Source organism: Crassostrea angulata, chromosome 7 (assembly GCF_025612915.1).
Source record: "Crassostrea angulata isolate pt1a10 chromosome 7, ASM2561291v2, whole genome shotgun sequence".
Classification (NCBI taxonomy): Eukaryota; Metazoa; Mollusca; class Bivalvia; order Ostreida; family Ostreidae; genus Magallana; species Magallana angulata.
Window position 1 is genome coordinate 22112334 of NC_069117.1, and position 25900 is coordinate 22138233.

Below are 25900 nucleotides of genomic sequence, written 5' to 3' on the forward strand. Positions count from 1 at the left end.
AGACCTCGACCTGATATTATGTGACCAAAATAGTCTACTTCTGTTTCACAAACAGCGAGTTATTCAGGATTAAGCTTAATGCCTTTCTCTCTGCATCGTTGCAGAACTGCACGCAAGTTTGTATCATGTTCTGCTTTGGTCTTGCCATATACAAGAATATCGTCAACTATAGCAACTAAACCTGGTAAATCTTCAAAGCATTCATCAATTTTGCGTTGAAATTCATCTTGTGAATTCAGACCAAAGGGAAGTCTTACAAATCTATACCTGCCATAAAGGGTATTGAAAGTAGTCAACATGCTAGACTCCTCTGTGAGTTTCAATGTCCAATAGCCACTACGAGCATCTAGTTTCGTAAAGTACTTTGCTTTAGAGAGCTGTGGAAGAACATCATTGACAGTTCTCATGGGGTAGTGTGGGCGACGAATAGCCTTATTTAGATCTCGTGGGTCTAAACAAATTCTAAGTGTTCCGTTAGGTTTTTCAGCAATAACCAGGGAATTAACCCATTGGGTTGGTTCTTTGACCTTTGTAATTACCCTGACCTTTTCCATCCTATCCAATTCTACCTTAAGCTTTTTAGATATGACGTGCGGGACCCTACGGGGTGGGTGAATAACTGGTTGTATAGTTGGGTCAACTTCAATTTTAACTGCACCTGGGAACAGACCTATACCTGTAAATATATCTCGGTATTCGGCAAGTACTTGATCTTTATCTTGGAAGGTGGGGTCAGATTAACTGAGTCAACTAGTTTTACAAGTCCTAAGTTTAAACATGATGGTAACCCCAAGATAGGCGGAGCCTTTTTCCCCTGTGGATCAATGACATGAAAGTCTGTCTGTACCCTTTGACCCTTGCAATCAATATCTAGACTGCAAACACCTACTGACTTAAGTGGGGAATCCCCATACCCCAAGAGATTTTGAGCCGGACGGAGAGGGCATGACACTTGCATACGTCTATATACACTGATGGGGAGTACATTTACTTGTGAACCTGTGTCTAGTTTATAATTTACAGTGCTGTTTAACCCTGCATGCAATACATTCAATTCAGCAAATGCTTCCCTATTTGTGACACTTGTACATGATATTGCAATACAATCAATAAAGAAACCATCATAATGATCATCTACATCATCAACTACATCAACATTTTTAAATGATTGACACACATCATCATATTCATCTACACCACTATATTCATGAATTTCACAAACACTTTTGCACACTTTTGAGAAATGATTCCATCGTCGGCATTTGGTACACTGCTTTCCTTTTGCGGGACATCGGACATCTTTGTGATGGTCGAAACCACAGTTCTGACACTTATCTTGATGCGCGTGTGCGTTGTCTTGTCCCCGGTGATCGTCTAGTCCTCTATGAGAAGTTCCCCTTCTGCGTGACGGTACTGTGGATCTGTGAGCGCGAATGTTTACTCGGCCGCGTCCCCTGGAATAAGGTCTGCCACGAGTCACTACATTGACATCCTTCAGAATGGTGGAATTATCTGTTCCAGGTGGCCCCATCGTCTTCAGCTGCTGCTTCGAGTATTCAAAATTCTGAGCAATTTGGATTGCTTTCTCCACTGTGAGTTGTGCCCCTTCGTTGATCAGTCTCTCTCTCACCTTAGCTGAGTTTGTGCCAAATACAAGGCTATCTCTAATCATTTCATCTTCTGCTCTACCAAATGCACAGTCTTTAGCTAACAGACGCAAGCGGGTAATATATTGCTCCACTGGTCGTGCACCTTGTGTCTCGTTATTGAAAGACTGGATTATGCTTGGGTTGTACGTATTCTTGAAATTTCTTGAAATGTACTTCTAGCGATTTACCTTCATCTTCGCTGAGGGTCCAAATATTGTAAACATCTCGGCCCCTTTCTCCTGTCCATAGAAGTGAATATCGAATCTTCTGCTTCTCCTCTTTTTCAGCGAGAGGTCCTTCAAAAATGAGTTCAACGTGTTGTCTGAATTTCTTCCACGCCTCGAGTGGATTTGATGCGTCCCATTGCATCTGCGGTTGCGGAATACCTGCTAGATCCATTCTGCGATTATTTTACTATTTAAAACTATAATTCTGACACCATGTTATGATGTCTGTTATGGTAGGTTAAGCCACGGATGCTAGCGGATTTTAGCACATCACAAATAACGCCATTTCTAACTTTTTCTAAACTTTAATCTGCGCATGCTCAATAATTAATCAAGTCGTACATAGATTATTTTTTATAATATGACAATGTCCGTAAGGTTTAATTGAATTTTAACTTAATAAACATTTGCTTGAGAACTTTCCAGAATGAGGTAACCAAGAAAGCGGATTGACTAGTTAAATAACGAAAAGTGTAGGTCGAGTTCATCATGCATCGCGGGAAGATACCTTGGATCGGACTTATTAATACAGAAAGTTTATAAATAAAATGGAATAATTAATGAGATTTTTTTTAATGGAAAGAACTTTCCAGAACGGGGTTTCCAGAAACGGGTTGACTAACTGACATCATGGCGGAAAGTGTCGGGCGAGTTAACCATCGGCCAGATACTTTGAATCTGACAACTTTGGTTTAAAATATGCATGCAAATGGATAATAATGCATAACCTAGCGTGTTTTAATTTCATGCTTTTTTATACCACGACATATTGGTTGTGAACCTTAGACATTAATTTGTAAACATTAATGAACAGATTATTGTATTCTATGTCTATAAGTTTAATGGGTTAACCTCCAGATTGTTTTTCAAAACAGTCTTTTATCTGAAATTATTATTTGGGAGAGTAATACAAATGATATTGAAAATTGACCAAAAGAACCAAATTTAGAGAGAGATACACTAAATTTCCATTCACTGATTTAAAAAAATACATTAAAAAAGTTTATTTTTTTCAGTCAGCTGCAACTAACAGGATTAAGGACACGCACATGAATATATTACCAATTTCAGTTATATTTTTCATCCCTGCCCGCTTCCTTAAATATCCAACAATGCAGTTTGTTTTTTATTTCAATATTAAAGATTAAGAAAACTTAAAGGAAAAAATCGGACAAAGTATAATTATACAAAAATATGGTTCAACAAATTAAGCATTATATGATGATAATGTGTAACGTTTGCGCGGGGTATTATCTTTTTATATTTTAAAATGATGAGTATGATAAAGTTTTAATTATTATATTCTCAAAATACACACTGTTGCAATAGTTATCATAAAAAAACAAGTTCCTACTAGTTTAAACCGCTTAGCTATCGTGATAATTATCTTAACGTCTTAAAATAGATACTTCGTTAGAATCTAGAAAAGACGTTAAAAGACGGGTTACAGGATGTATGGTCGAATCAATCTCATTTAATTAAATTATCTAAAAAAATATGCATGTGATGAAAAGCAGCCTTAGCTTCAATTTTCATTGATTAATCACCGACGTGTAAATTTCTGATATATAAATCGACAACTTATTCTTTATTGTAGAATAAGATAGCAGCTAGTGATATGATTGTTAATGACACCTGCATCAATGTACCTAAGTCTCCTGCTGCTGCCGTCTTTATCAACACTTGGACCGGTGTGTCGAGTATTGTAGCGGTCATATGGCTGGGTAGATCAATGTTCAAACAGAAAAAATTTTCTCAACCAAAATTTCTTTCATTGGCGGTTTGCTTTTGTGACTTGGTGTATACAGGTAAGTGTTTATCAATTAAATAAAAAGGGAAGCGTTTTTGGATTATAAAGGGTTTTTTTTAACCCAGGGTTTGAGCAATATTCGACTTTAATGATTTTGAGTTTATTTCTTTTCAGGCCCTTCTACAGGCAATATTTATCATATTTTGTCATTTCTATAACAATTTTAAAAAAACGAATTTCATGAAGATGGTTTAAAGATAAGTAAGGTGGAGTGCTACACAAACAGTTTATTTTATGGACCCTTAAAGTATCATTTCTGCATTAAGATGTAGTGCTACACCAAAAGTTTTTTTTATGAACCCTTAAAGTATCATTTCTAAGACATGATTTCGTTGTGCAAAGAAAAACATAAACCCCTAATAATTTTACACCAATATGTTTGTATTTTTTATGAGAAAGTGGAAAATCTATTTTGGTTTTGGTATTTAATTGACATGTTTTTTTGTTTACAATTAAGATGATATCTTTTCAATTACAATAATTAACATACTAAAATTAATAAACATTTGATTTTCCCATGAACATTTCCTAATTATAAATTAAATCGACGGTGGGACGAATTAAATTGTTTTCTTTGTCAGCTAATGTTTTTTAGCTCACCTGAGCTGAAAGCTCAAGTGAGCTATTCTGATCACATTTTGTCCGTCGTCCGTCTGTCCGTACGTCTGTCCGTCTGTCTGTCCGTCTGTAAACTTTTTACATTTTGAACTTCTTCTCTAAAACCGCTTATCCAATTTCAACCAAATTTGGCACAAAGCATCCTTATGGGAGGGCAAATATAAATTGCAGAAATAAAAGTCCGATCTGTATTCAAAGCTGAGAAAACCTCGAAACTGTAGAAAAAGGGGGGGGGTGTATTTTAAAAATCTTCTTCTCAAGAACTACCGATGCAAATTCAACGTAGTTTAGCATAAATTATCATTATGGGAAGGAAAATATAAATTGCAAAAATTAAGGGGTAATTCTGTTTCAAATCTGAGTTATTACGAAAATAATGATAAAGGAAAGGCGTGTTTCAATCAGTTTAATAGCTTCGGGTTCGGCATCCGGAAAAATGGGTAGGCAAGACTTGGCCTGGGCAAAACAAAAGATTGGCAGTTATTAATCTGCCATTCTCATTAAAATTTCAGGATATTTGATGGACTAGTATATTTGTATTCGCTGTAAATATTGCTGCAAAATAATGCGTATTTGGAATTGACGATTGCCGATCTGCCCCGGCTTTTATTTTGCCACGGCCCGGGTTTGCATACCCATTTTACAAATCGTATTCCATACTTCTAAAACGAGGTTCTTTGTTTAAAGCAGCCATGACTTTATACGAAAAAGGGTCGATCTGACTATGATGAATCTGCTTGTTGTGCAACAGTTCGCGTATGAAGGGAAATTTTGAAACATGCAAAATATATTGGTGCCGATTTGTGAAGTAAATTGAGGCTAAATATTTCAATGCGTTGACAGTTTTCACACATGACGTTGGTGTTAGCTTGTTCTGATTTTCGTTTCGTTTTCATTACTTACGCTTTGTAACCTGGAAACTATCGTCTGTATTCCGTGATTTTTACGTATCAAATCAAACAGATACTTCGGTAAATCAAACAGTTAACTGTTAACTTGCGCAAATTAAGCAAAATCTGATGTAGGGGTACTGAAATACAATTCATTCTATCGGTAATTCGGCATTATCTTTTGCGTAATGGTAGATTAATGCAATAGGTTTTGTTGAGATTTTCTCGAGTTTATTCAGTTTAAATAGAGTTTGATATCGCTGACGGAAATATGTAGGTATATATATGTATATATATGTATATATATGAATCATTTGGAAAAAATAAAGTGTGTTCTTTATTTGTTATACATGTAGTGCATGTTTCTTGTGTTTAATTGTTTACAATTTCTATTTACTAACCATATTTCAGTGTTAAGCTTCGAATTATAAGCAAGATACAAAGATTTGCTCACAATTCTATGTTTGTACACAGATCTTAAAATCTAAAGATTAAAAAAGTAAAGTATGTTCTTCCAGAAACCAACTTTAACAACTTATTGTATTGTAAACTTAATCTTTTTAGCTCACCTAAAGGTGAAGGCCACAATGGGGGGTCGAAGTTTAACAAATGAATATATAGAGTAAATCTTTAAAAATCTTCTTCTCAGAAACTAATCAGCCAGCAAAGCTGAAACTTGTGTGATGCATCATCAGGTAGTGTAGATTCAAATTTGTGAAAATCATGACCCCTGGGGTAGGGTGGGGCCACAATGGGGGATCGAAGTTTTACATAGGAATATATAGAGTAAATCTTTAAAAATCTTTTTCTCAGAAACTAATCAGCCAGCAAAGCTGAAACTTGTGTGAAAGCATCCTCAGGTAGTGTAGATTCAAAGTTGTGAAAATAATAACCCCTGGGGGTAGGTTGGGGCCACAATGGGGGGTCGAAGTTTAACATATGATTATATAGAGTAAACCTTTAAAAATCTTCTTCTCAGAAACTAATTAGCCAGGAAAGCTGAAACTTGTGTGGAAGCATCCTCAGGTAGTGTAGATTCAAATTTGTGAATATCATGACCCCTGGGGGTAGGTTTGGGCCACAATGGGAGGTCGATGTTTTACATAGGAATAAACAGAGTAAATCTTTAAAAATCTTCTTCTCAGAAACTAATCAGCTAGGAAAGCTGAAACTTGTGTGAAAGCATCCTCAGGTAGTGTAGATTCAAGGTTATGAAAATCATGATCCTCAGGGGTAGGGTGGGGCCACAATGGGGGGGGGGTCAAAGTTTAACAAAGGAATATATAGGGTAAATCTTTAAAAATCTTCTCAGAAACTAATCAGCCAGATGATTCTTTATAATTGTTAACACTGTGGCCCCAGGACAATTCTTTGGCCTCACGAGAAGGTTCAGAGTCTGATGTACGTTTATATCCCATATATAAACTATTGTTAAGGATCTTTTTGAGAACTGCAATACTCAACATATGACTATAAAATCATCCTGTTAGAAAAGGGACTAATGATTATAAACATAAGAATATCCAGGGGAAAATGGATTTATTTATACAGGATCTACATGTATCATTGTACATTGTCCAAATTTGTATTATGACTCCATAAGCTGATTTTATCATACCTATTGTTCCTCAGGTGAGCGATGTGGCCCATGGGCCTCTTGTTATTCTTTTAAGATGTTGAGATTTTATAGTCTCAAATTTACTCGGCATTACAATAGCATCGGATAAATTCTTAAAGATAAATTACACTAATAGTGAGCTTCTTTTTTCATTAATTTGTTCTAATGTACAGTATATGAAATTATTTCTTAAAAAAATGAAAATTACTGATTTATTAATAATTGCATATTTATAGAGAATCGAAAACACAAACATGAAAATGAAAACGTGGATATTTTAGTGTAAAATGTGAGGATGTTTGCCTAAAAAGAGAAAAATTATTGAACTGTAAAAACACCAATATTTTTGTGAGTAGAGAATGTTCCCTCATTTTTCGTTTCAAATGGGATTACTACAGTAGTCCCTAAAATTATAACATCAAATTAGCCGTTAAGTGGAAACTGGGGGTCCTTAAAAATCCATACCGTGATTAAGTAAGTACAGGAAATATATGGCTAAACTGTATACCAAACTAATGTTCTGAACTTTGAAAAACTGGAGTTCCATGTATATAATTTCATTATACAAACAATCGTGAATTTCATATTTTGGTATTTTTATGTATTTCGCAAAAGAAGACAATGTAAATTTTTGGAAAGTTTTGAAATAAGCCCCTTCCTTTAAAGATAAAAAAAGCCTTGGGTATTGGAAATGAATATTAAACCCATGTCAAGGGTTTTCTTAAAGATGTGGGAACGTTGGTTAACATATCAAATGTAACATACTGCACAATCTATACTACTATATTAAAATAATAGACTCGAATTTTTGGTCTTTAATACCGAGAAATCGGAAGAATACTGTCTTTTGTTTTATATATTTTAAACATCATTGGTACTTGAAGATTACCAATTTGTTATTATTTTTTCTCAGGTAAGCTTCGCTAATTAATAATCAACGAAAATTCCTCAAAAAATTCCGGAAATCACCTGGATTTTTTGGATTTTACAATCTTGCGCTTGCGCAATACATTCATGCTAACGGGATCTTTAGTTTATGTTTCCACAATATCACATCTGCATGAATAATCTCAGATACGGGTAAATTTTCATTGGAATTTTGCTATATATTCTGTTCATATATCTTAATGAATTCTTATGAGAGAAAGTATAAAATAACAAATATACATTTCAACTAAGTACTTACTTTTGTCTTCGTGATGACAAAAAATATTTGATTACATGCAAAAAAGTTACATTATATTTGTTAGGAGAGTGAACTCCAGATAGAATGTTTTATCGTAAAAATGAATAATGTCCTACGGACCCAGTTTTACAAAGAAAATACGTGTACGTTGGTAAAAAGGTGTTGAATTCTTCCATTCTTTGGATTAAAATTTTTAGTTGAAAGGTATTTGCAGTCTCAAAAAGGTTTGTTGTGATGAATTTGACTGTTATTTTCAAGGCAACTTTAATAACTTTCTTCAAAATCGTTCCAAAGCGATTCTGCAATTTTCTGCTACATTAAGGGTATGAGGGAGGCATTCTAACTGTGATGAGGGCCTTTCCCGAGACACAGATTATTCAAACTAAGGAAAGTGTAGTGAAATTAATAGCATTATTGTAGGGTTATAGCTTTGTTATGTAAATGTCAATAATAGGGTGTGTCGAAATACCTACATGTATTTCGTAAATGTCCGATATGCAATGTCAACCCGTGCACGCACGGGTCAAAGTCTAGTTGTAATTAAAAGGATTGTGAAAGAGGTGATTTACTGAATTAGAATAATAACAGGCACATAGCCTCGGAGCTTAAAGTTTAGGACAGTCACACTATCTCCCCACCCACCCCGGATAAGGATTTTTATTATTGGCGAATATTTTCTTTTATTTTTATTTATTTAGTTATTGATTTATTTTTTGTAAAATTTTCAGTTAAGTCTGTCACCCGGCCACTTTCATGACTCAAAGAAACCCAATGTTCATTTAAAAAAAACAAATGAAAAAGAATTGTTATTTAAATTAATCAGATAAATTTATGTTTCGTTATAACTTGTACGTTTTAATCCAATTTTGACATATTTTTCTTTGCATTCATAATTTGTCAGCAAAATCAGAAGAAACTCAGAAATATACGGGTAAGAATGAAGTGTTACAAATCATGTGTTGTCCTTTAAACAGCTATTCAATGTTTATATTTTATATTTTTTAAAATGTCTCTCAATCCTTTTTGCACACACTGGTTTTAATAAAAGCAGTTAACAATAGTTATTTCCTTCAGCAAGCAGTAATTCCCAAACAGTTGCGGCGGTGTGGCTTGGATACTGTGTTATGGGAGGCTTCAAAGGATGCGTCATGCGTGGTTTTGCCAGAAATTCCACTATGGTGGCTTCTCATTTGATGGTGGTTCTCTTGGCAACAGAAAGATTTATCGCCTTGCGGTTTCCATTTCGTTACCAACAACTTATGTCGCCAAAGAGGGTAATAATTGTGGCAGTCTCTCTCTATCTCTACGCGGTATGTTGTCTAGCATAATTGAAATTCTTTAAAAATAAAGATATTGAAATTTTTTGAAAAACCACGGTTTTTATGTTGATAATTTTCAAACTTCTGAGTATCTGACAGGTTGTGATGTTTCATAAAAAATTATATGGATGTAGTGTATGCTTTTCTTTTTTTTTCTTTTCTTAAGTTATGCATTCAATACAACAAATAACACAAGCAATTATCTTACACTATATTATTATTTCAAAAGTATAGAGGACGTGTGAGATAATATATACCATCATATCATAATTTGTATAATATTTCTTTTCAATTCTTAAAAAGTTAGATATACAATGTATACTGTAATGACACTAACAGAAGTTGCACATTATATTACACAGTGTCATTCGCTTTTGATTGATCCAAGAATAAGTTGACCATACTGTATATAAAGTCTTTTGAATAAGGATAAATATAATATTCAATTTACAAAGACGGTAAATATCTTTTAAATATTTTCTCGAACATATTACTGATTCTGCTTTTGTAAAGCGCTTGCTCAACGCAAATTAACAAAAAGATGTTAATTAAAAAAAATTATATTTTGCTCCTGATCGTCCATTTTGACTTCATCAATTCTAAAAAGAAAAACATGAAAAAGGATACTCCAGTTTTATTTTTGTTATTTCTTTCTTTTTTTCATGAAAGTTTTTACGGTTTTTACGATAAGACCTGTCTCGTTATATTCTAATTGTTACAAAATTTCTCATAGAAGCTTTTTCCAAAACTGTCTCATTTTGTAAAAAAAGAATCATGCTGAAAAATTCAAAAAAACCTATGTGTCAATAAAGTAAATTATGCTCCCTAATTATGACGAAGTGTTCCATAGTTTACAAAGCATAATAGAAATAAATATGTTCAATAACTGTAAGTCACCGTTCGATCTTATAAGTGTTCTTCTCCCTTTAAAGAAGACAATACTTTAGGATATTGTATTGTTTTTGTTTTTATTGTTATTCATTTATCATTCAATTATTAGTTTACTTTATTACTCTTCGAACACACGTATTCTGCAGCATCATGAAAGTATACTAAAGCCCAATTTGTTTAAAGATGAAATTAGAACTTTGCTATGTAATTACATGTACCGATTTTTATCCTTGTTTATATGTAACATTTTACTTTGATCTCATTGGCTTTGATGGTGCGCTCCAAATATATCATTTACATAGATCTTTCTTGCGACCTTGCCATTCATGGGAGTGAACAAGTATGGATACCAACTATGGTGCGACTTCTACTGGAGTGATACTTCTCCTGCGGGCAGATTCTTTGTCGTGATTTTCCTGTTACAGGGTAAGGGTAATGATTTACATTTAAAGGATGGTTTTGCTTGGTATGTGCATAATGATAATTCGCCCCTTTTAAGATTCGCCCCTTTCGTCGAGGTGGGTATAATTGCATTATGACTTTGACATTCGCTACAAAATAAAGGAAATAAAATTGCAAAACTGTTTTGGCAAATTTAAAATGAACTTGTGTACATTTTATCAAACTCATCGTCAGAAAGTTGGTTTTCTTTACAATAGATGCACAATCTACGGGTTCAATAAACCTAATCAATTGCGGGACGAAACCAAACGGTTCCCCCTTTCTAAACGCGCCCATGATGGATTTGCGTTGTTTCTTAGAGGGGCTCTCATACAGAAATTATTTTCATTTACTTTGAATATTTCTATATATTTTTTTTTTAAAGGCCGATTCTGCTAGTGTAAATAAGTAATAGCATAAACCTTTCTAAGATAATTGGTTTAAATGAAAAAAATATTTGATATTGTAATAGCCCAAAGATCGGACTTAATAGCTCTAATTATATCATAGAATTGTTTTTTCTTCATATTCATTCCTAAAAAGTTTTTTTTTTTTTAATAAATTCTTCTTTAATGTCATAGATAAGCGTAATAAAACTCCCATCTTAATTGTTTTAAATCATAGAATTTGTAGGGAAAAGAAGATTTTACATTTTAATCTTCATATAATCCATTTATGTTTATATCAAGTTTTTTAAAATAATTTTTGTTTTACAACTGTTAATTCAATGAATCCAAAAAAGTAATAATTGCTATCATAAAAGAATGATTAACTTTGTACAAACGTTCAAATTCAACTTTATCAAAGGTAATTATTTTGACGATGGATTGTTGATAATTAAGTTCTATTTACTCCCCCGATTGTAAACTTTTCCTTCCTTAAGTGAATTCTAGTATAGTTGCATACGTTTGCAGTAAACATGTGCCTTTTCTCCGTTAAACCTAAATAAAAATATAAAATATTAAGCCGCTCTACGGAAGCCCATTTAGGACCTATCAAAATATATTTTTGAATTTGATATAACGAATTCTTGAATTTGTTAAAACGAATTTAAATCGTTATAACGAATTGTTGAATCCGTTATAACGAATTAAATTTGTTATAACAAATTTATAACAAATTCGCTGAATTCGTTATTTCAAATTTTTAAATCTGTTTTAACAAATTAAATTTGAAATGACGAATTCTTGAATTCGTTATTTCAAAGTTTTAATTCGTAATTTCGGGTTTTTTTAAATTGGTTATAACATATTTTCATCCAATTTGTAATAACAAATTTCATGTTTTCGGGAACAAATTGAACGGGGCGGACTTCATTTGTCCCATATCGGTGTACGACGAAACGGCGAAATGGTAAATGAAGTAAACTGGCGTAAAAACAAAAGTAGAGGAACATATTGTCACAGCTGTTGCTGTAACCATGGTAACAGATGTAACAATTTCAAAAGACACCTTACTTTATCGGCTTTGCTAGATATCCTACATATATAGAAACAAAATATTTAAGAACAATATGTAGCAATGCAAAGAACTGTTACATATTTAGCAACGCATTTTCACCAAAAATATTGTGCAGGATATACAGATATACGGGTTTCTGCGCAAAATTCCAAAAAATTGTTTAGTCAATGCTATTAATTATTGAGCATGCTGATTTATAAAAGGGTACATGCAGTCCAGCCAATGTCGAACTTATGTCATAGAATTTATTTACCAGAATTTAATGCAAAAACCGCATCGAAATCGATGCAAAAATAATGGAGTTACGCCTCTTCAAAGTTCCTATTTTTACCTCTTTTAGAAATCTAACCAAGAGAAAATGAAATTAGGCGATAACAAGGCTTCAGTGACGTCACGAGGTCAACACTAGGGAAATTTCCTTACAAAGCTATACAAAATAAATTCAATTTTACAGCAAATATGATTGATATAGGTCTGATGTTTTGACGTATCTAGTTATTTTAAGTATTGTAAATTTAGAGAGTTGTATCCGTAATTATTTTGTTACAGTCAGATGTCTTTTTAAACGATTTTGAAATTTGCTATTCTAATCGCCTTTTACCGATGAATAGGATATCTTTAAACGCTTGTATAGGCAGATTTATGTTCATTATTCATATTTATCTGGTCGGAGCGTGTTCAAATCCAATAAAGCTTGAAGGGAGTTATGATATATTTGATATGCACGCTCCGACCGAAATTATCACCTCATAATATTCAAAGAATGATGCCTTTTTGCTTTAAATTATATTATTTCCAATTTCTACACTTCAAAACAACATTTCAAAACCACTGGGTTTTTTTTTCATGCATAGCACATGTTATGTATTATTGCAGCAAATACCGTTTTTTGGTTATGCTGTAGGACACGCTTATTTTGTGTCGCTCATTTTTTATGAAATAATTGGGCCATAGGTTTCAAAATTTATTTGTAATGTTATCACAGTAAAGGACACTTGAAAAATATAAATATGATATTTTATACGACATAGCCAGGCATTATAACCAGGATGTGCGCATGCGTGAACCAACTTTCCATCGGGATTGGTAAACGTTTGGGAGGAAATTCGATAGCTTCTTGGAGAAACTAGAAACTGGGAGGAACTGATGATAGGTGCCAAAAAACAAAAAACCGCGACTTTTATATCATATAGTCATTAAAAGTGATATGAATGTAATGTACCTTTGGTTTACACTAAAAAAGTTAATTAATTATTTGCGAGGACAATAAAGGCAATGTTACAGGAAAACAATAGACACGTAGCTTCAAACGAGTGGGTAGGTGGGGGTGGCAGGGAGAGGCCTGTCCCCATGCAGTCCCCCCACCTTTTCCTAGCATTTTCGGAGCATGTAAAAAATTGAAAGTGACTGGGAGGAAATAAACAGTGAAATTTAAGTTTGAGGTAAACTTAGCATTTCTATAGCTGTGTACGATTTTCGAATTTTTTAAAGACCTTTTTTTTGCATGTCAAGAATTGTTTGGCGATTCTCCCATCCCACTCACCCCCCTCTTTTCACTTGTAACGATGACACCTGCCGGAACAAAATATCACGGTTTCCTTACATATACAATGTACCAGTAAAAAAGAATTGGGTTTATATATAAACCAATTTTACTGTATCTCATACAATATACCATTCACCAGGTTCTATAAACACTTATGCTTAAATTCAATATAAAAAATTCAAGGTTAGGAGGAGAGGGATAATTTATTTTGTTTTTCTTTTTTCAGGGGGAAGGTTATTGGGGAGGGGTAGGGGTGGTCAGAACACCGACCCCATGTAGCTCTATCCATAACCCCTCATCAAGGCCTGTGTGTCCATCACCAGGGTCTGTATACCCATCACAAGGTTCAGAGTACATATTACCAGGGTCAGAGTAAGTACTACCAGAGTCGGTGTACGTGTCAACAGGGAACCAGATTTAGTATACCTATCACCAGTACACCAGGGTCTCAATACTTATCCCGAGGGTCAATGTGTCTTTGTGCTCATCACCAGGGTCTGATTACCCATAGCCAGAAATCCACGTACCATCACCAGGGTCTCAATGCCTATCACCAGGGTCTGTATACTAGTATTAATAGGGCTAGAGTGCACATCACTAGCGTCTGCATACCCATATCCAGTATACCCACCACCGGGTAAGATTACCTATAACCAAGGTTATTGTACCCAATTACAAGAGTGTGTACATGTATACGCGTAACCAGAGCCAGTATACCCATCACCTGGGTCTCAATACCTATAACAATATAGGTTTTGAGACCCTGGTAATGGCCAGACCCTGGTGATACGAACACCGACCTTGGTGATATGCATTAAGACCCTGATGATGGGTTCTAATGACTTGGTGATGGGCACACAGACCCTGGGGATACGTACACTGACCCTGGTAATAGATATAGACATCCTGATAATCGTAATATTGACCAAGGTTATGGGTATACAGACCCTGGTGATACGAACACTGACCTTAGTGATACATACACTGACCCTGATGATACGTACACTGACCAAGGCTTTTTGTATGCAGACCAAGATGATGGGCACGCAGACCCTGGTGATACGTACACTGACCCTGGTAATAGATATAGACATCCTGATAATCGTAATACTGACCCAGGTTATGGGTATACAGATCCTGGTGATACAAACACTGACCCTAGTGATACATACACTATGCTATTAAAACATTTGAAAATCCTAATCCGTGGGGGTAACGGGAAAGGCGTACCTTTAACTTCAATTCTACAGTTTATTTCCTCCCTTTCATTACAGTTTTTACCTGGTCCCATAAACATTAGGGGGGGGGGCTCTTTAATAATTCACCTTTTATATGTTAATTTAAGAAAAATATTTGCTGCGGAAAAGCGTGTGCTGAAGGGGGTAGTTTAGCTCGTCCCCCTGCCCCTGCTCCACTCAACGCCCCCTCCCCTGTTGTTTTCCTGTAACATTGCTCTTTTTTGTTCTCTCAAATACTAATATTTATACAACATTTTGGTGTAAATCTAATGTACACAACATTCCTATCTCTTTTAATGAACATTATAATGTAAATTTCAAATTTTCCTTTACGTTTTTAAATTGCGCGAATATCAGTTCGAAGTTCCTCCAAACAGCTTTCGAATTTCCTCCCAAATGTTTACCGAAAAGTCGGTACACGCATGCGTACATCATGGTTATAGTGCCTGGTTGTACTTTATAAAATCAAAGTAAAAGCAAAGATTAAAATCAACTCCCAAAAATAGCCTATTCTATACATGCTCTGGTGGAAAGTTGGTTCATGCATGCGCACATCCTGGTTATAATGCCTAGCTACATCATATAAAATATTATATTTATATTTTTAAGTGTCCTTTACTGTGATAACCCTATAGTGGCATAGATCTGCCACCACTTGTCAGATAATTATATTAACTTCTCATATGATAATGTCGACTTGTCAGATATTTATGTCAACTTGTCAGCTCTTTATGTTGACTTGTCAGAAAATAACCATAGTGACTAAAAACTCAATATTTTGTTGTCAAGGCGTGTTAGTGCCACAAACTGCCATTTACTTGTCATCAAAATATCATATAAGTCGACATATATATCTGACAAGTTTACATAATCATCTGACAAGTCGACATAAAGATCTGACAAGTTAACATAATTATCTGACAGAAAAAAATAATACGGTCACTAGTTTAAAGAAAATTATCATTCATAGTGTAAGTCGACTTGTCAGATAGTGATGTTGTTTTGTCAGATGTTTTGTTGTCCTGTCAAATAATTATGTTGACTTGTCAGATAATTATGTCGACTTGTCAAATAATTATGTCGACTTTAAACATGATTATGTCGACTTGTCAGATCCTTATGTCGACTTGTCAGAAAATATTTTTTCAAATGGATGGCACAAATTGGGCATTGAAAGGTTAAAGTGTTGAATTCTTAAACACGTGAATAAGTGACAAGTCGACTTAAAGAACTGACAAGTAAACATAATTATCTGACAAGTCGACATCAAGATCTGACAAGTCGACATAATTATCTGACAAGTGGTGGCAGATCTATGCCACCATATAACTTTGTCATTTCATAAAAAACGAGCGACACAAAATGGGTGTGTCATACAGCATAACCGAAAAACATGCAGTGTTTTAGAATGTTGTTTTAAAGTGTAGAAATTGGAAATAATATAAATATAAGTATTAAAGTAATAAGGAATCATTCTTTGAATATTATGAGTTGATAATTTCGGTCAGAGCATGGTCATATCTATCATAAATCCCGTCGAGCTTTATTTGATTTGAACACGTCCCGACCAAAATCACCTGAGACTAGTAAATAAATACTCAAAGAATGATTCCTTATTCTTAAATCAATTTTATTCCAGACCGGTATCTTTTTTTAAGTATGGCGTAATCTCACGGTTTGGTGATGTAATAAGATGAAAAATGCAGATATATGTAAATAAATCAGCATGCTCATTGATTGATAGCATTAATTAAACAAATGTTTGGAATTTTGCACAGAAACCCGTCGAAACAAATCTGTATGTATTGTATTTTTGGTGAAACTGCATTGCTACATATTGTTCTTAAATATTTTGTTTCTATCTATGTAGGAATTCTAGCAAAGCTGATAAAGTAAGGTGTCTTTTGGAATTGTTACATCTGTTACCATGGTTACATTTACTTCATTTAATACCATTTCGCCGTTTAACGCCGATCAATTGATCGGCGCAGTTCGTCGTACGCCGATATGGGAAAAATGAAGTCCGCCCCGTTTAATTTGTTCCCCAAAACATAAAAATTTGTTACCACAAATTGGGTGAAAATATGTTATAACCGAGTTTAAAAAAACCGAAATTACGAATTAAAACTTTGAAATAACGAATTCAAGAATTCGTTATTTCAAATTTAATTTGTTATGACGAATTCAAGAATTCGTTATTTCAAATTTAATTTGTTAAAACAGATTTTGAAATTAGAAATAACGAATTATGTGAATTTGTTATAACAGATTAAATTTGTTATAACGAATTCCTAAAATTTGTTGTAACAAATTTAATTCGTTATAACGGATTCAACAATTCGTTATAACGATTTAAATTCGTTTTAACAAATTTAAGAATTCGTTATATCAAATTCAAAAATATTTTTTGATAGGTCCTAAATGGGCTTCCGTACCGCTCAAATCTGTCGGACTTAATAAAATATTAGAAGGTAATAAACAAGCATGTAGCAAGTCGTTTATATCAATATCAAATGATAAATCTCTTGCTTGATGTTTTTCCTCGGAAGTTTTTTAATTGTTCAAAAAATCTATATTTAATTTCGATTAGTTTACTCTTGATGTTTTTGTTGTGTCTCAAGATTTCTGAACATAAAAGGAAATTGAAATTTTAATCTCTCTGTCTATTGTCCAGAATGTAATTAACTAGAGATGCATTCATTTTTATGACATAAAGGTTTTGAAAAATCCAAATTTAGACATATTTCATAAAATTTCATGCATGTATATCAATAGGAAAATGATTTACAAAATGTGTTTACAAAACAAACGATACATTAAAGGGTACCGCTTCATTTCGCTCCTTATCGAATTAACTTTGAATATATAATTATAGATCTATATATTTGATATTGTTCTGACCAAAAAATCTGTCAAACAGATTTAAATTTTAACCTATTTTTTTTTTCGAAAAAATACTTAAAAAATTGATATATGTTTAAAACCAGAATTTAAACATATTTGTGTACAACTAATATCGATATTGTTTTTATTTGCTAACAAAAACTTTTTTTTTCATTTTCCGTTTCCATTCACTTTTGTGGTATTTACATCATATAAACATTTTTTTGACATAGAGTTGGATTTTTTCAGCTCCCGTCCAAGTAAAAAAACCAGGCAATATTTGCATCATTATAGAATATGCCACGTCAGATCCCGCCATTTTTTAACCTAAGTACAGTTGGCCAAAAATGTATTACTGCCATATAAAATAATTTGTCTGCATTCGAAAGGTTATGGTAAGTGAATTGTTAACATTTACTTATTTATCAACAAATGGTGGCGAAAAACTAGTTATAGCCTGTTGGTTATACTACAAAACAAGTAACTACAGAACACAACACATCAACATTTGCATAACATGAAAACAGAGTTGAAAGTCAAAAGTTCCACATGTAAAAACTTTCACATCAAGTTCCCTGGGACGACAATTGCTTTTACCATTGTATTACACACGTACCATCTATTCAGCACATAAATTATTCCCATTTTTTGTCATATCCTATCATTTAGACCTTTATTTAAGAAGGCAATCGATAAAACTCAAAATCGATAAATAGTTCAGAATTTAAATACATCAAAGGCATAAAAAAAATACCAAAATATCCATTTTTAAAATCGTTTGTCGTAATTAGTCTGAGTTATGTTTTGCTTCTTAGTGTTTCTTTTCAGTCAAGCATAGACGCACTTTCTCATTGCTGGAGACTTGGATTTCTTGTGGCTAGATAGCATGCGATTCTTCCTTACCTAAACCAAAACGGCAAAACGCTCAATACTGCAATGCACTCTGCTGTTGAAATATATAGTGATGAGATAAATGTTTATAAAATACAGTTGTATACGCACGGAAAACGTTCAAAAAGTCCTTGTTTATTGACAAATGATGAATTTTGCACATTTTGGTTTTCATCAAATGGAACCCCCCCCCTTTTCCAAATTGCTGGATCCGCCTCTGCCATAGATATATGTAAATGTAATCGTTAAAATAACAATCATACCCCGATGAAATACGTTAGTATCTTGTTATATCGGAAGGATTTTTTATTTTCTATGATATGCTCTTTCTTTCACTTTTATCTGAATATGAATTATAATTTCTGCTGTTACTTTCCGTAAACTGCAGTAAAAGTAACAATTTTGTAAAGACTATTTCACAAAAATTCAAAAAATATACTTAAAAACTTTAATCTTTAAGGGGTCATTATTCTACAGGAGTCACTTTTCTTCACGGAGAGTGTGCTCATTTTTGTGAAAATGACACTAATTCTTCAGGCAAAAGGGTCATTTTTCTACGTAGAATAATGACCGGGAGTCATTTTTCTGCGTAGAATAATGACGGGGGGGGGGGGGGGTCATTATTCTACGTTGAAAAATGACCCCCGGTCATTATTTTACGGGGGTCATTATTCTACGTTACAACGGATCTACTTTTCTCAACTGTTCTGATCTAACACTATTTATAGAACGACGGGGATTTACAAGATAAACAATGTCAACATAATGGCTATCTAGTTACCACAACGTTTACAAAAGTCGCTAATACATACTATTCTTAGTCGACATATCAACTATTTTTGTTCACGGTCGTCTCTCCTTGCATGAATATGCCCAGTTGCATATTCCAGCGATCTTACATGAAAACTAGTTTTAACGAATCTTTCTGCACAGTGAAAAATATCACAAGTACGGAAGCGTATTAGTGCCACATATACACTTCACATTTTTTTATTTTCTACACTTTAAAGTGTAAATTTTACACTTTAATCTGTAACATTTACACTTTAATCTGTCAAATTCACACTTTAATCTGTAAATTTTACACTTTAATCTGTAAAAATCACACTTTATTCTGTAAAATTTACACTTTAAAATGTATAATTCACTTTAAAGTGTAAAATTCACACTTTTAAATGTAAAATTTACACTAAAATCTGTCAAATTTACACTTTAATCTGTAAAATTCGCACTTTAAAGTGTAAAATTTACACTTTAATCTGTAAATTTTAAACTTTTATCTGTAAATTTTACACTTTAATCTGTAAATTTCACACTTTAATCTGTAAAATTCACACTTTAATCTGTAAAATTTACACTTTAATCTGTAAATTTTACACTTTAATCTGTAAAATTCACACTTTAAAGTGTGAAATTCATACTTTAATCTGTAAATTTTTACACTTTAATCTGTAAATTTTACACTTAAAAGTGTTAAATTTACACACTATCCTGTAAAATTGGCTCATATATACACATACATTGGAGAGTATTTATCATTTCCGATGGTTTGATCGAAGCATTATGGACTGAAATATTTTAATTAGTAAATATTTCAAACTTTGTCTTAAATACAGTGACATCATTACACCGTGATATTTAAAAAAAAAAACGTGAATTTTTTCAAATAGATATAAGTTGTTTTATGCCTCGGCTTTTTTCCACACTTTCTTATGAAAATAACAAATAGTGTTGAATAACTGATCATTCAAAGAATATACATTATGCATCATTCTGTCGAAACCTAGCATAAGTACGTTCAGTACTTTGAGTTGTGTAAGTACTACAAAAACTTGATTAAATAAAATTGTACTGTATACAAATGAATAAAATTGATGCTTTAAACTAGTAAAAGTCTTGTATACATTTAGCAGGCTTGAAGACTGCGTATATGCATAAAAGTGAACAAAAAGTCAAAACCCCAAAACATTGTTACAAATATTCTACATTTTATGTTGCGGCCACCATATAATTATGTGGTGGTCGGCTGGCAGTCAGATTAATGAGTGGTGATCGCTAGTTTTTAGTCCATAAAATTATCACTTTTTCCAGTTTTTGTGAAAATTTTAATCTGATTGAAAGAGACGAGGGAAGCGGCTTGCATTATAAAAAGCCCTTAGCGTTGAACATTTTTTGGCCATGTGACACTGATACATTTTGTCTAAGAGAATTTAATTATAAATGTTTCAGTTTTTGAAAAAATGAATACTGTTAATGAGAACTCATTTCTCGATTGCAATGTTTATCATTAAAGCAAGATCAAAGAAATGTCGGACATTTAATTAAAACAGCCATGTTGTGTTGACATAGTATTTTACAGAGAAATGTGTGATTTTCACATATATGTTAAGAATTTACAGATTAAAGTGTGAAATTTACAAATTAAAGTGTGAATTTTACACTTTAAAGTGTGAAATTTACAGATTAAAGTGTAAAATTTACAGATTAAAGTGTGAATTTTACACTTTAAAGTGTGAATTCTACACTTTTAAGTGTGAATTTTACATATTAAAGTGAAAAATTTACAGATTAAAATGTGAAATTTACAGATTAAAGTGTGAATTTTACACTTTTAGTTTAAAGTGTGAATTTTACAGATTAATGTGTAAAATTTACAGATTTAAGTGTAAAATTTACAGATTTAAGTGTGAATTTTACACTTTAAAGTGTGAATTTTACAGATTAAAGTGTGAATTTTACACTTTAAAATGTGAATTTTACACTTTAAAGTGTGAATTTTACAGATTAAAGTGTAAATTTTACAGATTAAAGTGTAAAATTTATAGATTAAAGTGTAAAATTTATAGATTAAAGTGTGAATTTTACACTTAAAAGTGTGAATTCTACACTTTAAAGTGTGAATTTTACATATTAAAGTGAAAAATTTACAGATTAAAGTGTGAAATTTACAGATTAAAGTGTGAATTTTACACTTTTGGTTTAAAGTGTGAATTTTACAGATTAATGTGTAAAATTTACAGATTTAAGTGTAAAATTTACAGATTTAAGTGTGAATTTTACACTTAAAAGTGTGAATTTTACACTTTAAAGTGTGAATTTTACAGATTAAAGTGTAGAAAATAAAAAAATGTGAAGTGTATATGTGGCACTAATACGCTTCCGTACACAAGCTATCGCATGTATTTTCCTTCGTTTTCAATTCAGCCGGTTCATATTTTAACTCAGTAGTTGTGTTTAATCCATTAAAGCTGCTTGGTCCGATTTTTTTTTGTAATTACAGTATCAAAATTTTTTTCATACAAATCATTTATCTTAGAAAGTTATGGACTTTCTCCTATTTACACCAGCAGAATCCGTCTCCTCTTAAAGTTAGAAATATTCAAAGTAAATAAAAATAATTTCTCTTTGGGCAAACGAAAAAACAAACCAAAATGCATCACGGGAATGTTTAGAAAAAAAAACCGCTTGGTTTCGTCCCCCGAATGATTGGGGTAATTCAACCCGCATGCTGTGCATCGATTGTAAAGAAAGCAGACTTTGGAAATATTAGCGAACAAAACGTACACATGTTTATTTGTAATTTGTCTGATCATTTTGACCTTTATTTAAAGCGATGTCAAATTCGTAATACAACCATACCCGTCTCGTCGACAGGGGTGAAATTTAACATGAGGCGAAATAACGCGGTACCTTTTAATGTCGTTTGTTTTGTTAGCAAATTTTGTACGTATTTTTCTTCTTTGAAATTTGGCATAATTGACGGGTAAAACTACTGCAATGTCTATTATTATACATAATAAGCATAGCCATTGTTTAAAAGCGTGCATAAAATTTGATATAAAATCGGACCAAGCAGCTTTAAATTCAGCTAAATAGCATCAGCTGAAGGCGCATCCATTTTGAATATTGTTGCTGTTGTTGTTCTATATTCATACGCGCCGCTTCATTTACCTTATTTACATTTTTGATCAATGACATTTCACATTTCATTATTGCGCTACGCGAATTTATGAAGTTTTCCGGTCAATTTTTTCTTTGATACGTCGATCAATAGAAAAATTATTATCTTCATTTCTTAAATCAAAGTGTTTATTGCTCCAAATTAAATGTGCAATTTTCTGCCAAATTTTGAACGAAACTCAATCTGATATCATCTTAGGGCAACGTTAAAATTACCGCTTTCCATAACTTGTCAACATTCATTCTATTGCAGGATTCGGTTGCATGCTTTTCACTGTCTTCTGTAATGTTAGTGTGATCTTTGAGCTACTTGCCATGAAGCGAAGAGTGGGCACGGGATCGAATAGCGCCTCTTTCAAGGAAAGACTCGATCACTTCAAGTTTATGACCATCATGACAATCGTGTCATTCGCTTATATTGGATGTTCAGCGCCATATTTGGTAAGGTCTAAGCGTTTGATAATATTTTTCTTTTAAAGGGACTTGGACACGATTTGACTTAAAATTTTCAAATTTTATTTTTCCATTTTCAATGTTGATACTGATAAATGTAGAAGTTTATAATGCTATGTCAGAATTTGAAAGTCAAATATCAAGTTATAAGCAAGATACAGAGATCATAATTCTTTGTTTTGTAAACAAACAAGAATATTGTCATTTTTTACATATGTGTTGTATTGGTGTAAGTTTCAATCAAATGTATCTTTCTTTTCTTGATAATAGTGTTTATGAAGATACTGAATTAGTTTAAATTGTTTTTACATGTCATTTTGTCAAAGAAATGGTAATTCTCTACATTACATTTTTTGTAAACAACTATAAGACTCGAGCTTTGTTTACATAAAGACCAATTCATACCTCTGTATCTCGCTTGTAACTTGACTTAAACATTTAATATTTTGGTCAATCATTCAAAATGCACCAGTAAACCATTTTCTACATAAAAGATAAAAAAAAATTTTTGATCTTAAATCGTGTCCAAGTCCCTTTAATGTGTATGAATGTGCTTTTTGTCATTGTAAGATAACTGTAGGGTAATTAGTAGGAAAATAGGTTGATGTAAATTCTTGAAGGTACGCTTATTTTCAAAATAAAAGTTTATTAGAGTCAGTCGATCAGCATGTAAATTATTGTAAAGAAATTTGGTATTTATTATACGGATGACTTAAATGGCGAATCCAATGATTTAATGCTACTTAACCAAAGATCATCAATACTCTTAATCAATTATATTAACAAAAAATCAGTCTATTTATCCTCCCCTCAATGCGTCTGATATGTATAAATATATCAGGCTATTAGAAATTAAAATAAATTTGAACTATACAAGGCATTCCGATATAAGGTCACCGTCATAATATTTTATTAAAACCAAAGGGTACACTCTAAAATGTTAAATAATGAAGAACAACACAATATTATGTTCATTTTATACAACTTAAAACTCAAATATGAATATTTTATATTTAAATACTCGTATCTGTATGTAAATTCATATCATGAACATATCAAATCATAAACACTAGTATACTAAACTTCAAAAACTTGTGGTATGAAATACTTAAATGTATCACATACATATAATATCAAAAGTATTCTATGATATAAACCATTTATGTCATGTAACATTATACACAAGTCATCTTTGAACCAAGTACACAGCAAAAAATACAATATCATATCTTAATCAAGAAAGCGTTAAATCTGCTTTCTTAATTAATTGATTATGATTAATTCAATACCAGTAATTTGATGTACATTCACAAAAATCCACAAACGTCTCTTTCCTTTCCAAAGGCATGAGATACAAATATCCAATCCGGGGAACCTTGACTTGTTTAGTAGACGACATTTTTAAAAAAAAATTCTTGTCCATTCAAGACATTTTAAAAGTTTTGTTTATGATACCCATTTAACTATTACTTTGGAAATGTTGATCAGATATCCGAAATAAGATAGGAGGATAAGGTAACGCAAATGCTTATTTGGTTCAGTCGTAAAATGTACAATTTTAAATTCATTATTTTCCGACTACATCTATTTGATAATGTTATATTTTATTTACAGGTTTGTAAAATAACAATTTCTAACTATATCAAGTTTAAGATATTTAAACAAACCTTAAAAAACTAATATTTTATTAATTATTGGTAGTATCGAACCCACGGCCTGAAAAACATATACGGTTGCCTAATGTTTGGTGCCTTAACTAAGCCATTTAAGTCTCAACAAAGTTCGTTGTTTAAATCGTTTATGGTACTTTGGTCATGAATTAACGGACTTAGTATTAGTTTTCCAAAACGTCCAATCACTAGGATATAAAATGATACATGTATTTTTAATGTAACGTGGGTCAGCTCTCCATGCTTTTGATTGGTTTGATTTCCGTTAGATCTTATTTACATTAATTTATGACATAAATATGGAGCAAAGATCCACTCTATGAAAAGAAGGGCATGAAAGTTGTAAAATTTGATACTATTTGGAGTTATTTATACACATACTCAAGTTTAAATCAACATATTTTCAGTATTGTACATATTGCTCGAATATAAATCAATGTAATGTGAAATATACATTGTTTGAAGTGATTTTAAAAAAAATTGACTTTTTAATATTTTGATTTCACAGCATCTGTCATTATATACAGGCATTTTTCTCGCCCTACAAACCTTTTTTATTTGATTTTTAAATATTTTATTATATTTTTAAAAAATACAAAAGCCTCCATCTTTTCAAATGTATAAGATAGAATAAAACATAGTGTTCTATATTGTTCAATTATGCACATACATGTGCTGTGTTGAGCAAAGAGATCACATGATACTACAGTACAGTCCTACTAGTTCTTAGCATTCCATATTTCTGTATTAATTCATTGCTGACTCTGCGTTTATAGCAAGCAGGTAACAAAATTGACAGGTTTTATATAACTGAAATAATTTAGATTATTTTCTTATTGCTTGTCATATTAATAAGATTTTTATGTGATGTGTTTACAGATCAGATTAGCGTGTAATCAGTTTGGCTACGACCTGTCCCTGGCTAAGGACTTTGACGCTGTTCGGGTATACCTTGTCAACAACATGACCAATTCTTATTTTGTTTTATTCTTCCAAGCTTTGTTTCATCCTAAAGTAGTAGAAAAATTTCGCGCTTGCTGTGGACGAATGTCAGAGACGAACACAAGTATCAGAGGACCCGAGAAAACGGAATCAGTTCTACCAGTCTGATGGTCCCTACTGGCAAATGATTTACTTTGTAGCTCTGTA

At 32.5% G+C, this 25900-nt stretch overlaps 1 protein-coding gene across 1 annotated transcript; it reads left to right on the forward strand.

Annotated features, from left to right (window-relative positions):
- Positions 1-3551: 3551 nt before the first annotated feature.
- Positions 3552-25874, forward strand: LOC128157469 (prostaglandin D2 receptor-like). The gene is made up of 5 exons (XM_052820031.1): positions 3552-3684; positions 9073-9308; positions 10511-10634; positions 22882-23069; positions 25631-25874. The coding sequence occupies exons 1-5, from the start codon at positions 3609-3611 to the stop codon at positions 25859-25861; spliced, it is 855 nt and encodes a 284-aa protein (XP_052675991.1). The 5' UTR covers positions 3552-3608; the 3' UTR covers positions 25862-25874.
- Positions 25875-25900: the final 26 nt, after the last annotated feature.